Consider the following 12,580-nt stretch of genomic DNA (forward strand, 5'->3'; position numbering starts at 1 on the left):
AGGAACCAATATGTCCAGGTAAGATTTTTAGAAAATACAGAACTGGTTTTGAACAAAACCAAACAGGGCAGAGACACATGTTTTTAGGTATAACGTAAACTACCATAATAGCCTAACTCATGTTGCCTTGTGTATTTATTTTAGAGAGTCGCGGAGATTGAAGCCAGGCAAACACCCCACATATTCATCTTTGTGGATGAGGCTGGTTTCAACTTGGCCAAAACACAGCGGCGAGGAAGGAATGTGATTGGGAAACGATTGCTGTTACACAAACCGCTAATTGGGCCACCGAGTGTCTCATTTCATTCCTGGGTGACCTCTATGGAAGGGTTGTGCCAGGTGAGGAAAGGGTTGCAGTGAGGCGAAATCGGCCAACGTTTGTAATTGTATGGGACAATGTGGCATTTCACCACTCCCGTGCAGTCACAGAATGGTATGCAGCTCATCCCAGGATGGTGACACTTTTCTTCATGGAGGTGAAAGGTTTATGATCACCATCCACATGATCAAATGTCGCACCTGGATGCAGTGAATTCCGGATGCCTGGACATATCTGCAGAAGATTGCCAGGGATGGACCAGGCATGCCAACAGATTATTTCCTAGGTGTATTGCCCAAGATTACGTAAGATGTGATGTGGATGAGAACCTGTGGCCAAATGCAGAAGACAGGGTTGACTAGCATTGCTACTATATCTGTAGATGGTGTATATACAAATTCTTGTATTTTGGAATCCCTCAATGCCAAAAAATGACATAAAACATATTGAAGCATATTGTATCATGTATAATTCATTCCTGTAACATATACTGCAATGCATTCTAAGCAGTAGAGAGGTTCCATTCTTGTTTTGTAAAGGAATTTGACAAAAGAAAACATTGTGTAATGCTAACTGTTTTTAGTGTTTTTTAGGTCATTGTTTTATGAATGACAAAGTGTGCTTGTTGGGTGACAACCTTTGCTAGTGTTATGGAAGAGTGTGTTGATTTGAGACATATATGAAGTGTTTTGGTAGTTTTAGTGCATTTTGGAGGTGAAATTAACTTCACTAGGGTAGGGGGCACTATTTTCACCTCTGAATGAAAAGTGTGCCCAAAGTAAACTGCCTGCTACTCAGGCCCAGAAGCTAGGATATGCATATAATTGGTAGATTTGGATAGAAACACTCTAACGTTTCCAGAACTGTTAGAATAGTGTCTGTGAGTATAACAGAACTGATTTGGTAGGCAAAAACCTGAGAAAACCAATCCAGGATGTGGGATTTTTTTTATATGTTTGTAGTTTTCTGACTGAAACCTACAGAGACCCAGAGATTTTTCATGCGCACGACCGAGAGCGCGTCTTTCTTGTTTACCTTTTATATTGACAACGTTATTGTCTGGTTGAAATATTATCGATTATTTAAGCTAAAAACAATCTGAGGATTGATTATAAACATCGTTTACATGTTTCTTGAAATTTACAGATACTATTTGGATTTTTCGTCTGCCTGTTGTGACTGCGTTTGAGCCTGTGGATTACTGAACAAAACGTACAAACAAAACTGAGGTTTTTGGATATAAAGAGGGGCTTTATCGAACAAAACAAACATTTATTGAGTAAATGGGAGTCTTGTGAGTGCAACCATATGAAGATCATCAAAGGTAAGTGATTAATTTTATTGTTATTTCTGACTTGTGTAACTCCTCTACTTGGCTGGTAACTGTTTGTAATGATTTGTCTGCTGGGCACTGTTCTTAAATAATCGCATGGTATGCTTTTGCCGTAAAGCCTTTTTGAAATCTGACACAGTGGTTGGATTAACAAGAAGTTAATCTTTAAACCCATGTATAACACTTGTATGTTTTCAGAATTTTTATAATGAATATTTCTGGTTTTGAATTTGGCGCTCTGGAATTTCACTGGATGTTGGCCAGGTGGGGCGCTACCGTCCCACGTCCCCTAGTGAGGTTAACTTCTGTGCCAAGCTGAAAGTTGGTTAGGAGAAAAGTGTGAAGAGTTTTGAAAAAGTGACCTAACTATTGAGAAATGGGACCTAGCGATTGTAAAAAAAAACTAAAACTGTAAGACAAACCTGATTATGTCAAATGAATGTAATCAAACATCATTATGTACCTTTTTCATTACATACCATTTGGTAGAAAGTAGTAACTAATTATGTTGTAATCTTTGAAGCATCAGACAGTATTCATTGTTGCCATATGTCTTCTAAAATGAGCTAAAATGAGAGTATAATATAAACACATTTACAATAAAGCACTATTCCAAACATTGAGACCATGGTATGCTATATGGTCAGTCATGACTCACAGCTGGTCTATTCTATTTAAGCTCAATAGCTTTTCCTCCCAGTTTACCCACCTGTGTTTTCAGCTCCAGGCACGGTGACTCACTGTGCTGTCCCAGGGTTATAGCATATTCCACCACATCATGACTAAAACAGTCTTCTCCATAGAAGGCCAGGCCCCAGGCTGGGCTGAGGCGGTGGCTAGACTCCTCTGCTCTGGAGCAGGGGGAGAGGAGACGCTCAAACACCAGCGATTCTGTTTCCTCCATGTCCTTGGAGCAGCTCATCTGGCCTAGGTGGCCCACCCTCAGTGGCTCGTCCATCCCACACAGAGAGTCAGCTTCAGGGGGGCTTTCATCACTGACCCCCACTGGATGCTCGGCACTCTCCATGGCCCCTTTACCCAAACACTCGGCAGCTCTCAATCCTGGACCAGGAAACGGGCAAATCAAGAAGAGAGAGAGAAAAAGGGATGGGTCAGGCAGTGTGCGTGTGTGTGTGTGTGTGTGTGTGTGCGCAGGCAGAGATTTTGAGAAGGGTGAAATTCTCTCATGGCTGAAGTTTTCTTTCGTTAAAAGGCTCTTTTAAATTTGTTTGTTGGCAAGAGGTTAAATGTTAATCTTGCTATATTATTAGATTCTGCATCACAGGCACCAATGTGAGCAGCCTATTTTTGCTCTGATTAATCATCTAAAACATAACGTATTTTGTGTGAAACTGAAGAGGTATGTTTGTGTGTATGTGAGTGTGCAGTGCTTGTATTGGTGTGTGTGGATGGAGAGGAAGTAGAGGAAGGAGAGGAAGTAACTGTTTCCACAACAACCCTCTCCAGCTGAGGAGATCATTGTGACATCGCAACATGATTTGGGCTGTCTTGAATAAACTGTGCTCTTAACAATTTAATCCAACAGCCAGTCATTCCTCTAACAACTTTATCCAACTGCCATTCAAAGTTGGATTTGTCACAACATCTCGCTACAGTAGGCCTATACAACTTAATCTAACTACGTCATCTCACAGACGTTTATCATGATAACGGTAAAAGTGATGACAGTTGTGAAGTAATGCTAACAGCCCAGCTAGCACATAACGTTCTGCAACAATATGTTTCTTAGAGCTTGGTAAGAACGTGATTGTCCTATGGTTATTTTGCATGCAACCTTCAAACAATATTCTGGGAATGCTGCAGGATACCCAGCTAGCACATAAGGTTCTGAGAACCATATGTTTCTTAGGTGGGAATTTCAGTACTTCAGCATAACGTTTCCTACAGGTTTCCTCATCGTTCTATTTAAAGTAATGATCTCAAATTCTTCCGAAAACATTAAGAAACAACGTACTTATGTGGGAATTTCAGTACTTCAGCGTAATGTTTTTTGCAGGTTTTGTCATGGTTCTATTTAAAGTCATGTTCTCAGAACATTAGGAAAACTTTCCATAAAAACCACAAGAAAACATTAGTAATGTTCAAATAACCTTCTAAGAATGTTATTTAAAAACATACATTCCGTTCTCAGCATCAACAAAACCCTCTCTATTGTTAAAGGAAAAATCCACCTAAAACCAATCATTCCTATAACTTACAGTATTGCATAACACTAACATGTGGGAACAATATGTTTTAACACATTTTTCCTTTTTGCGTTATAATAAGGTTGGTGGCAAAATGTGAAAATCATTGTTGAAATCTGTTGCAGCTCAAGTTGACTACAAAAGGAAGCTAGCTACCAAACATAGCTACACACAATAATACCAAATTCAATATCAGTATGTGAAGTAGCTAGTTAGCTGTAAAATTGCCTAAACAAAATGCACTATACATTTAGCAGTCTACAATTTCACCATGTTCAACCTGCAGATCGATGTGCCTCAGTGTGTGACATTCGCAACGGCACCATGCAATGCACCCTGGACTGCAGAGGCAGACAAATAGGAGAAATGTGTTAGACCCTCCGTTAAATTAAGACGTTTCTCAAAGTAGGAATATCGCAAAAAATACTATTAATGGCTCATTCGAGAGAGAGAAGGCAACCTTATGACATCAGCCAGTATTGAAATCTGACATGTATGACAGACGTTTTTGCGATCTAAAAGTCATATTCTTATTAACTTCCAGTAGTGAGAGCAGCTTTATTGCAAATCTACGTCATCTCAGCCAAATTTCTACCTGCTCGAATGGCAATAGCTCAGATATACAGTACCAGTCAAAGGTTTGGACACAAATACTAATTCTGGGGTTTTTCATTACTTTTACTATTTTCAACATTATATAATAATAGTGAAGTCATCAAAACTATGAGATAACACATATGGAATCATGTAGTACCACGAGGAAGTCACCTGGAATGCATTTCAATTAACAGGTCTGCCTTGTTAATTTGTGGAATTCCTTTCCTTCCTAATACGTTGGAGCCAATCAGTTGTGTTGTGACAATGTAGGGGTGGTATACAGGAGATAGCCCTATTTGGTAAATGACCACGTCCATATTATGGCAAGGACAGCTCAAATAAGCAAAGAGAAATGACAGTCCATCATTACCTTAAGACATGAAGGTCAGTCAATGTGGAAAATGTCAAGAAGTTAGACATTTTCTTAATGTGGAGTCGCAAAAACCATCAAGCGCTATGATGAAACTGGCTCTCATGAGGACCGCCACAGGAATAGAAGACCCAGAGTTACCTCTGCTGCAAAGGATAAATTCATTAGAGTTACCAGCCTCAGATTGCAGCTTCAGTTCAAGTAACAGACACATCTCAACATCAACTGTTGTGGAGACTGTGTGAAGCAGGCCTTCATGGTCGAAATGCTGCAAAGAAACCAATACTAAAGGAAACCAATAAGAAGAAGAGACTTGCTTGGTCCAAGAATGGACAATGGACATTAGACCGGTGGAAATCTGTACTTTGGTCTGATGAGTCCAAAAGGTGAGGTTTTTGGTTCCAACAGCCATGTCTTTGTGGGACACAGAGTAGGTGAACGGATGATCTCCCCATGTGTGGTTCCCACCATGAAGCATGGTGGAGGTGTGAGGGTGTGGGGGTGCTTTGCTAGTGACACTGTCAGTGATTTATTTAGAATTCAAGGCACACTTAACCAGCATGGCTACCACAGCATTCTGCAGTGATACACCATCCTATCTGGTATGCACTTAGTGGGACTATCATTTATTTTTTTCAGCAGGACAATGAAACATAACACCTCCAGGCTGTGTAAGGGCTATTTGACCAATAAGGAGAGTGATGGAGTGCTGGATCAGATGACCTGGCCTCCACAATCACCCAACCTCAACCCAATTGGTTTGGGATGAGTTGGACCGCAGAGTGAAGGAAAAGCAGCCAACAAGTGCTCACCATTTGTGGGAACTCCTTCAAGACTGTTACTCCATGATTCCATATGTTCTATTTCATAGTTTTTGATGTCTTCACTATTATTCTATAATGTAGATAGTCAAAAATAAAGAAAAATCCTTGAATGAGTATGTGTGTCTATCATGATCGTTAAATGATTGTCGGACCAAGGCATAGCGTGCATAGAGTTCCACATGTTTAATAAATGAAACTCACCAAAACAATACAGAACAAAACTAACGTGAAACTATGCAGTGCTCACAAGCAACAATACATAAACAAGATCCCACAAAGCACAATGGGGAAATGGCGGCCTAAATAAGATCCCCAATCAGAGACAACGATAAACAGCTGCCTCTGATTGGGAACAATACCAGGCCAACATGGATATATAATAACCTAGATAACCCACCCTAGTCACACCCCGACCTAACCAACATAGAGACTAAAAAGCTGTTTATGGTCAGGGAGTGACAGTGTCTAAACATTTGACTGGTATTGTACATGAAAAAACATTAAATGAACCAGGGAATCAATAGAACATCACTCAGAGATGCAAAAAAACAATATAACATTCAAAATGGGTGATTATTTTCTTTCAATGTGTTCAGGTGTGTTGGCCGTGCCTACTAATTGGCCGTACTTGATCTTAATGAGCGCTTGTATCCTTTGAAACAGTGTCTGTTTGAATAGACTCAAATTAACAGCTTTTTATTAGTTAAAAGAACACGGCAAGCTAGCTCCATACTGGTGGCGCAGTGGACTAATTCCATGGATGGAAAACAGAAGATCCTAGGTTTGAATCTCGCTGAAGCCGTGCCACAAAGAAAATGACTGTGTTTGCATGATTAATGCCTATGCAAATGACAGTAAACACAAACTAAGCTATCCGTGTTATTAAAATATTTATTGAAAAATTGTTTCAGAACATTATTTAATTAGCATCAAATAACCTATCATTTCTGTTCTCAGAAGGTTAATAAAACCTCCCGGGAAAACTTTCAGGGAACCATAATAAAATGTTCTCAGAACCTCCCTGCAACCTAAATATGAACGTTCCCAGAACAGGCTAAATCTTCAACTTTTAAACTCAGACAAAACAGATGCTTGTTCTAGGTCCCAAGAAACAAAGAGATCTTCCGTTGAATCTGACAATGAATCCAATTAATCCTACAGTCGTCTCAAATAAAATTGTGAAGGACCTCGGCGTTACTCTGGACTCTCTCTCTTTTGATGAACAAATCAAGACTGTTTCAAGGACAGCTTTTTTTCCATCTACGTAACATTGCGAAAATCTTTTTGCCCAAAAATAACGCAGAAAAATGTATCCATGCTTTTGTCACTTCTAGGTTAGACTACTGCAATGCTCTACTTTCCGGCTATCCGACTACTGCAATGCTCTAAAGCACTAAATAAACTTCAGTTAGTGCTAAACACAGCTGCTAGTCGGAACCAAAACATTTGATCATATTACTCTAGTGCTAGTCTCGCTACACTGGCTTCCTGTTAAGGCTAGAGAGGATTTCAAGGTTTTACTGCTAACCTACAAAGCATTACATAGGCTTGCTCCTAGCTATCTTTCCGATTTGGTCCTGCCGTTCATACCTACACATACGCTACAGTCACAAGATGCAGGCCTTCTTACTGTCCCTAGAATTTCTAAGCAAACTGCTGGAGGCAGGGCTTCCTCCTATAGAGCTCCATTTTTATGGAATGATCTGCCTACCCATGTGAGAGACGTCTTGGGTAGGTCTTCAGTAGGTCCTATGATTGAGTGTAGTCTGGCCCAGAAGTGTGAAGGTGAACGGAAAGGCACTGGAGTAATGAACTGCCCTTGCTGTCTCTGCCTGGCCGGTTCCCCTCTCTCCATTGGGATTCTCTGCCTCAAACCCTATTACAGGGGCTGAGTCACTGGCTTACTGGTGCTCTTCCATGCCGTCCCTGGGAGGGGTGCGTCACTTGAGTGGGTTGAGTCACTGATGTGATCTTCCTGTCCGGGTTGGTGCCCTCCCCTTGGGTTCGTGCCGTGGGGAGATCTTCTAGGGCTATACTCGGCTATGTCTCAGGATATTAAGTTGGGGGTTGAAGATATCCCTCTAGTGGTGTGGGGGCTGTGCTTTGGCAAAGTGGTTGGGGTTATATCCTGCCTGTTTGGCCCTGTCCAGGGGTATTGTCAGACAGGGCCACAGTGTCTCCCGACCCCTCCTGTCTCAGCCTCCAGTATTTATGCTGTAATAGTTTATGTGTCAAGGGGCTAGGGTCAGTCTGTTATATCTGGAGTATTTCTCCTGCCTTATCCGGTGTCATGTGTGAATTTAAGTATGCGCTCTCTAATTTTCTCTCTCTTTCTTTCTCTCGGAGGACCTGAGCCCTAGGACCATGCCTCAGGACTACCTGGCCTGATGACTCTTTGCCGTCCCCAGTCTACCTTCTCATGCTGCTGCTCCAGTTTCAACTGTTCTGCCTGTGGCTATGGAACCTTGACCTGTTCACCGGACGTGCTACCTGTCCCAGACCTGCTGTTTCAACTCTCTAGAGACAGCAGGAGCGGTAGAGATACTCTGAATGATCGGCTATGAAAAGCCAACTGATATTTACTCCTGAGGTGCTGACCTGTTGCACCCTCTACAACCACTGCGATTATTATTATTTGACCCTGCTGGTCATCTAGGAACATTTGAACATCTTGGCCATGTTCTGTTTTAATCTCCACCCGGCCACCCCTCATAGCCTGGTTCCTCTCTAAGTTTCTTCCTAGGTGACGGCCTTTCTAGGGAGTTTTTCCTAGCCACCATGCTTCTACACCTGCATTGCTTGCTGTTTGAAGTTTAAAGGCTGGGTTTCTGTACAGCACTTTGTGACATCAGCTGACGTAAGAAGGGCTTTATAAATGCATTTGATTGATTGATATTCTTGTCCGTCCTTTAAAAAACATTGTTTTACCAGTCAAGAAACGTATGGCTTTGTTCCCAGAACCAATGGGAAACCACAAAGGTACGTTGCCACAACTTCCAAGGAACCAAATCTGCTTGCTGGGAGTGATGACAGTTGTGAAGTAAGGTAACAGTGATGCCAGTTGTGAAGTTAATATATTTTCTTTCCTACCTGGGCAGCCATTATGTTGAACTTCCTCTGATACGGCATCTCTATGTTCAGGTCTAGTCTTTGTTACTCTGTATGTAGACAGGGGTCTCTGGTCTCTCTGACATTTCTCCCATGCATCTGAAGCTACAGGTCCACTGTGGTGCAGGTTGCCATTCAGGTCGACATGACCATGCCGGGGTGCGTCCCTCTCCTCCCCTTTCCAGCCAGCAGCACTCAGAGGTGAGATGGGTGCCCTTTGCCAAGGCTTTGATGGTGACTCTTCATTAGAGCCTCTGCATGTGGCACATCAGCAGCCAGAGAGAGAAAGAGATGGAGACAGAGATCACAACACAACAGTCAGCCAGTCACAGGTAGCCACAACCATCACAGCCACACACAGACAACTAGACAGAAACATAACAAACACAGACAAAAGCACAAAGAACTCAGACAACTTAGGCAACTTTCTTAGACAAAACACACTAATTCAATAAAACAGAAGGCAGACTACAAGAGCTCAGACTGAAAAGTCATTGAAGCATCAAAGACAGTAATTAGACACAACATAAACAATGCAGACAAACTAGTGAGAATAACAACTCAGTCAATATGAAAACACAGACAAATAATCATATTATGAGAAATCTAGACATACAATTGAGACTAGCACACTCCTCACAGGCATAATCAAAATAGTTAATTAGGCCAACACATATGAATGAATCAAAACAAACCAATCAATAATTAGCTATCAAAACAAACAAATCAATCCTTATTGTCTCGTTTAGCAGCTTCCTGACAACTGAGGTTGAGTTGTCCAAGACTGTTTGTATCCAAAGCAGTGTTCCAGCAGCATCAGGACTTCGCCAATGAGCTACCCTAGTGGTGACAGTCTTCTCCAGCTTACAGTCTAGAAGTCCCACTCAGAGGAGAGTATCTGTCTATTCGTCTGTCTGTCTGTCTCATTACCACAGAAGATTAAAGGTTCTCTCAACACACTGCCCCATGTGTTAAGAGCATGGCAACCATGGGACAAGCTGCACATCTCCTCAACACACTCTCATGTGCCCCTCCATCTGTCTTTGTCTGCAGATTAATTAACAAAAAGGGGCAAGTCCTTATTTCACCTTTTCCTTCATTTAGGGTACACTCCTCCAGGATCTTTAAGATTGTTTCAGAGACAAGGCAGGAAGAACCATAAGTAGCTCAACAATGGTGCCAAGCCAATATTCTTGAGACAAACAAAAAACACGAGATAAGCTATTACCATAGGGACCTTTCCTGCTGGAAAAAAAAAGGAGCATCCGGAAGTGTGTCTGAAGTGAATCTTCTGTGAATGCTGATTATGAGTGGAGTGTCTGTGTGTCTGTGTGTGTGTGTGTGTCTGTGTGTGTGTGCGCGTGTGTGTGCGCGTAAGGGGAGGAGGGGTGGTATAATCTAAATGGTTTATTGTTGTTGAGGACTCACATGAGAGAAATTAAAATTCTAAACCAAAACACTGCCAATTTTGCGCTTCTCCCCTGCTCATAGAGACAAACTAAGCTTGTTGGCTGGATAAGCTTGTTGACAGAGAATACTTTTGAGGAGAGCAAAAATCCTTCTGATACTATTGACAGTCAGCTAAAGACAGTTTTATAACACAGGTATTATTGCTTGTTTAACCAAGAGTGTAACTGCAAAGTGTTACTAGAGATAAAGTGTTGAGCGAAATAACAAAATCAGTGGTTGCTAATGCTTTCTGTCTATATAAATGAAAGTGTGACTTTCTTTTTTCACTTGTATCGTTTACCTTGTTAGGCTTCTGTTATTGAGAGAAGACCTGTGCTTGTATCACCAATAAAACAGGGAAACATTGACACACTCACAGAGAGAATTGGCTGTAGTTGACCACACAGTGGAGCACTCCCAATAAGTCCTCATCCCAGGAAAGGTCACAGAACTTCTCTTTCACAACATTGCAGAACGTCTGGTACTGTAGGTCCTTCAGAGACAGGATATACTCCCCTTTGAACAACACATAAACATGAGAGACAGAAAGCTTGTCATACAAGTTCACAGCAGTGATCATACATTTAATGGCACAACTGTAGTATCTCTCTACAAACCAATTAACCAAACCAAATCCACCAGGGGGAAAAACAGAGATACTAGCCTGATGCCATATCTGTTTGTTCCGTCTTACCAACTGGCGTGACAAGAACCATAGGAATTGGCAAAACAGCCTAAGCAGATCTGGGACCATAGGCTAAATGTGATGTTTGAGAGAGTGAACATTCTAACATTCTAACTATGTTACTAACCCATTGATAGATCCTCCAAACCATTCTCCAGATAGCCATCAATGGCAAACTCTGCCCTGAGCAGGCCAATAACTTCCTGTAGGGAAGGGTGCATCAGATGGGAGTCTCCCTGAGGAGGTCCATGGGACTCTGATAGGGCTTCATCCTCACGTTCTCCTGACCTTCGACTTTCCTCTCCATTATGGGGCTGGGACATTGACACTAAGGAGTCCAAGGGTTTGCTGCAAGTGCTTCCATTAAGGCAAGACAGCAGGGGTTCAGCTCCCTGACCAGGGGTCAGATGGTCTCTAGGGCCCCCAGGATGTGTAGGTTGACCCTGAAAGAAGCTGGAGCTTGAGGTCAGGGGCAGATTGAGCTCCAGTCCATGGAGGGACTCAGCGACTGTTATCTGCACCGGCACCAGGGTTAGGTCCCCTGTTAGTGGGTCATGGCGCAAGAGGAAGTTGTTGAAAACACCACCACCAGTCAGATGAGAGCAGGATGACAATTGGCAAGAGGAAGACAAAGACAATTGGGTGGTCAGTTCGGGGGAGGCGGGAGGTGGAGAGTTGACCAATGTCCTGCTGCTGGAGGCAGTGGAGGAGGAGTGACGTGTGACCACATTCTTTTGATTTACAGGGCTGTCCTGTCCGCTGTCCTGTAGGTCTCTATCTGACTGAGGTAGGGGTAGGTCTTCAAGGTGTAAAGGTGTTTCTGGGTGCTTGGCCTCTTGCACAGGCTGGATCTCACTGCCTCTAGTCCTGTAACACAACGTGTGATAATTAAAAATGCATTCTTGAAATCGGTGAACAAATGGAATTTCAATAATCAATAAATAAACTATGGTTGGATCCACCTTTCAAAAACATTAATGGTGCTTTAAATAATGCCATGACTGGTACCTTATCTCCATAGAAAGGAAGCAAACTGCTTACCCCTCAATGTCTGAAGCAGACAGGGGAGTTTCAGTGTCCCCCTCCCTGGTCAGGACGATGGGGGTGAAGTGTGTGGCAGAGGAGGTGAAGGCCTCTGGAAGCTGGGGGGCTCCACTGATTGGATAGCTATGGGGAACAGGGCCAGGTACAGGAGCCAATCGGCTCTCAGTAGCCATGGGCACAAACCCTACACACAGTTACAACAACCATAGTTGAAACATCAATACAATTTGATCACAAATCTGTATGTAGATGTACTGATAGTAAGGTCAACAAAATCGCTTGAGCATAATGTCTGAAAAGATTAATGAATCATACCACTCATGATATGTGTTGATTCCTGACTTGAGCTTCCTCTACTGTCCAATCCATTCTGATCCTCTGCATCAATGTCCTTTGTGAGTGGCTGAAAGGTAAGGAAGGGAGTTATCCTCGACAGACAAGAATGGAATAGCAATGTGTCCTCCCTTTCACTTTCAAAGGGCATTATGTGTCTCACTACCCCTTTCAAACAGTAGCTACAGTCCCAGCTAGCACATTGTGTTCCTTGGAAGTTGTGGGAACGTACATGTTTGGTTTCCCATTGGTTCTGGGAACGAAGCTATAAGTTTCCTGACAGGTAAAATGTTTCCTGACCAGTCTCAACG

At 42.4% G+C, this 12,580-nt stretch overlaps 1 protein-coding gene across 1 annotated transcript in view; it reads right to left on the minus strand.

The window, feature by feature from the left end:
* LOC110502312 (kinase non-catalytic C-lobe domain-containing protein 1) overlaps positions 1-12,580 on the minus strand; it is a 98,248-nt gene that overhangs the window by 45,179 nt on the left and 40,489 nt on the right. Inside the window, exons 12-17 of the mRNA XM_021580246.3 lie at positions 12,252-12,339; positions 11,934-12,120; positions 11,020-11,759; positions 10,585-10,723; positions 8,741-9,012; positions 2,362-2,714 (exon numbers count right to left, since the gene is read on the minus strand). Of these exons, the coding sequence (XP_021435921.3) occupies positions 2,362-2,714; positions 8,741-9,012; positions 10,585-10,723; positions 11,020-11,759; positions 11,934-12,120; positions 12,252-12,339 (1,779 nt within the window). The remainder of the gene's footprint in view (positions 1-2,361; positions 2,715-8,740; positions 9,013-10,584; positions 10,724-11,019; positions 11,760-11,933; positions 12,121-12,251; positions 12,340-12,580) is intronic.

The sequence above is a fragment of the Oncorhynchus mykiss genome, chromosome 23 (genome assembly GCF_057628025.1).
Source record: "Oncorhynchus mykiss isolate SJ-2025 chromosome 23, ASM5762802v1, whole genome shotgun sequence".
Taxonomy (NCBI): domain Eukaryota; kingdom Metazoa; phylum Chordata; class Actinopteri; order Salmoniformes; family Salmonidae; genus Oncorhynchus; species Oncorhynchus mykiss.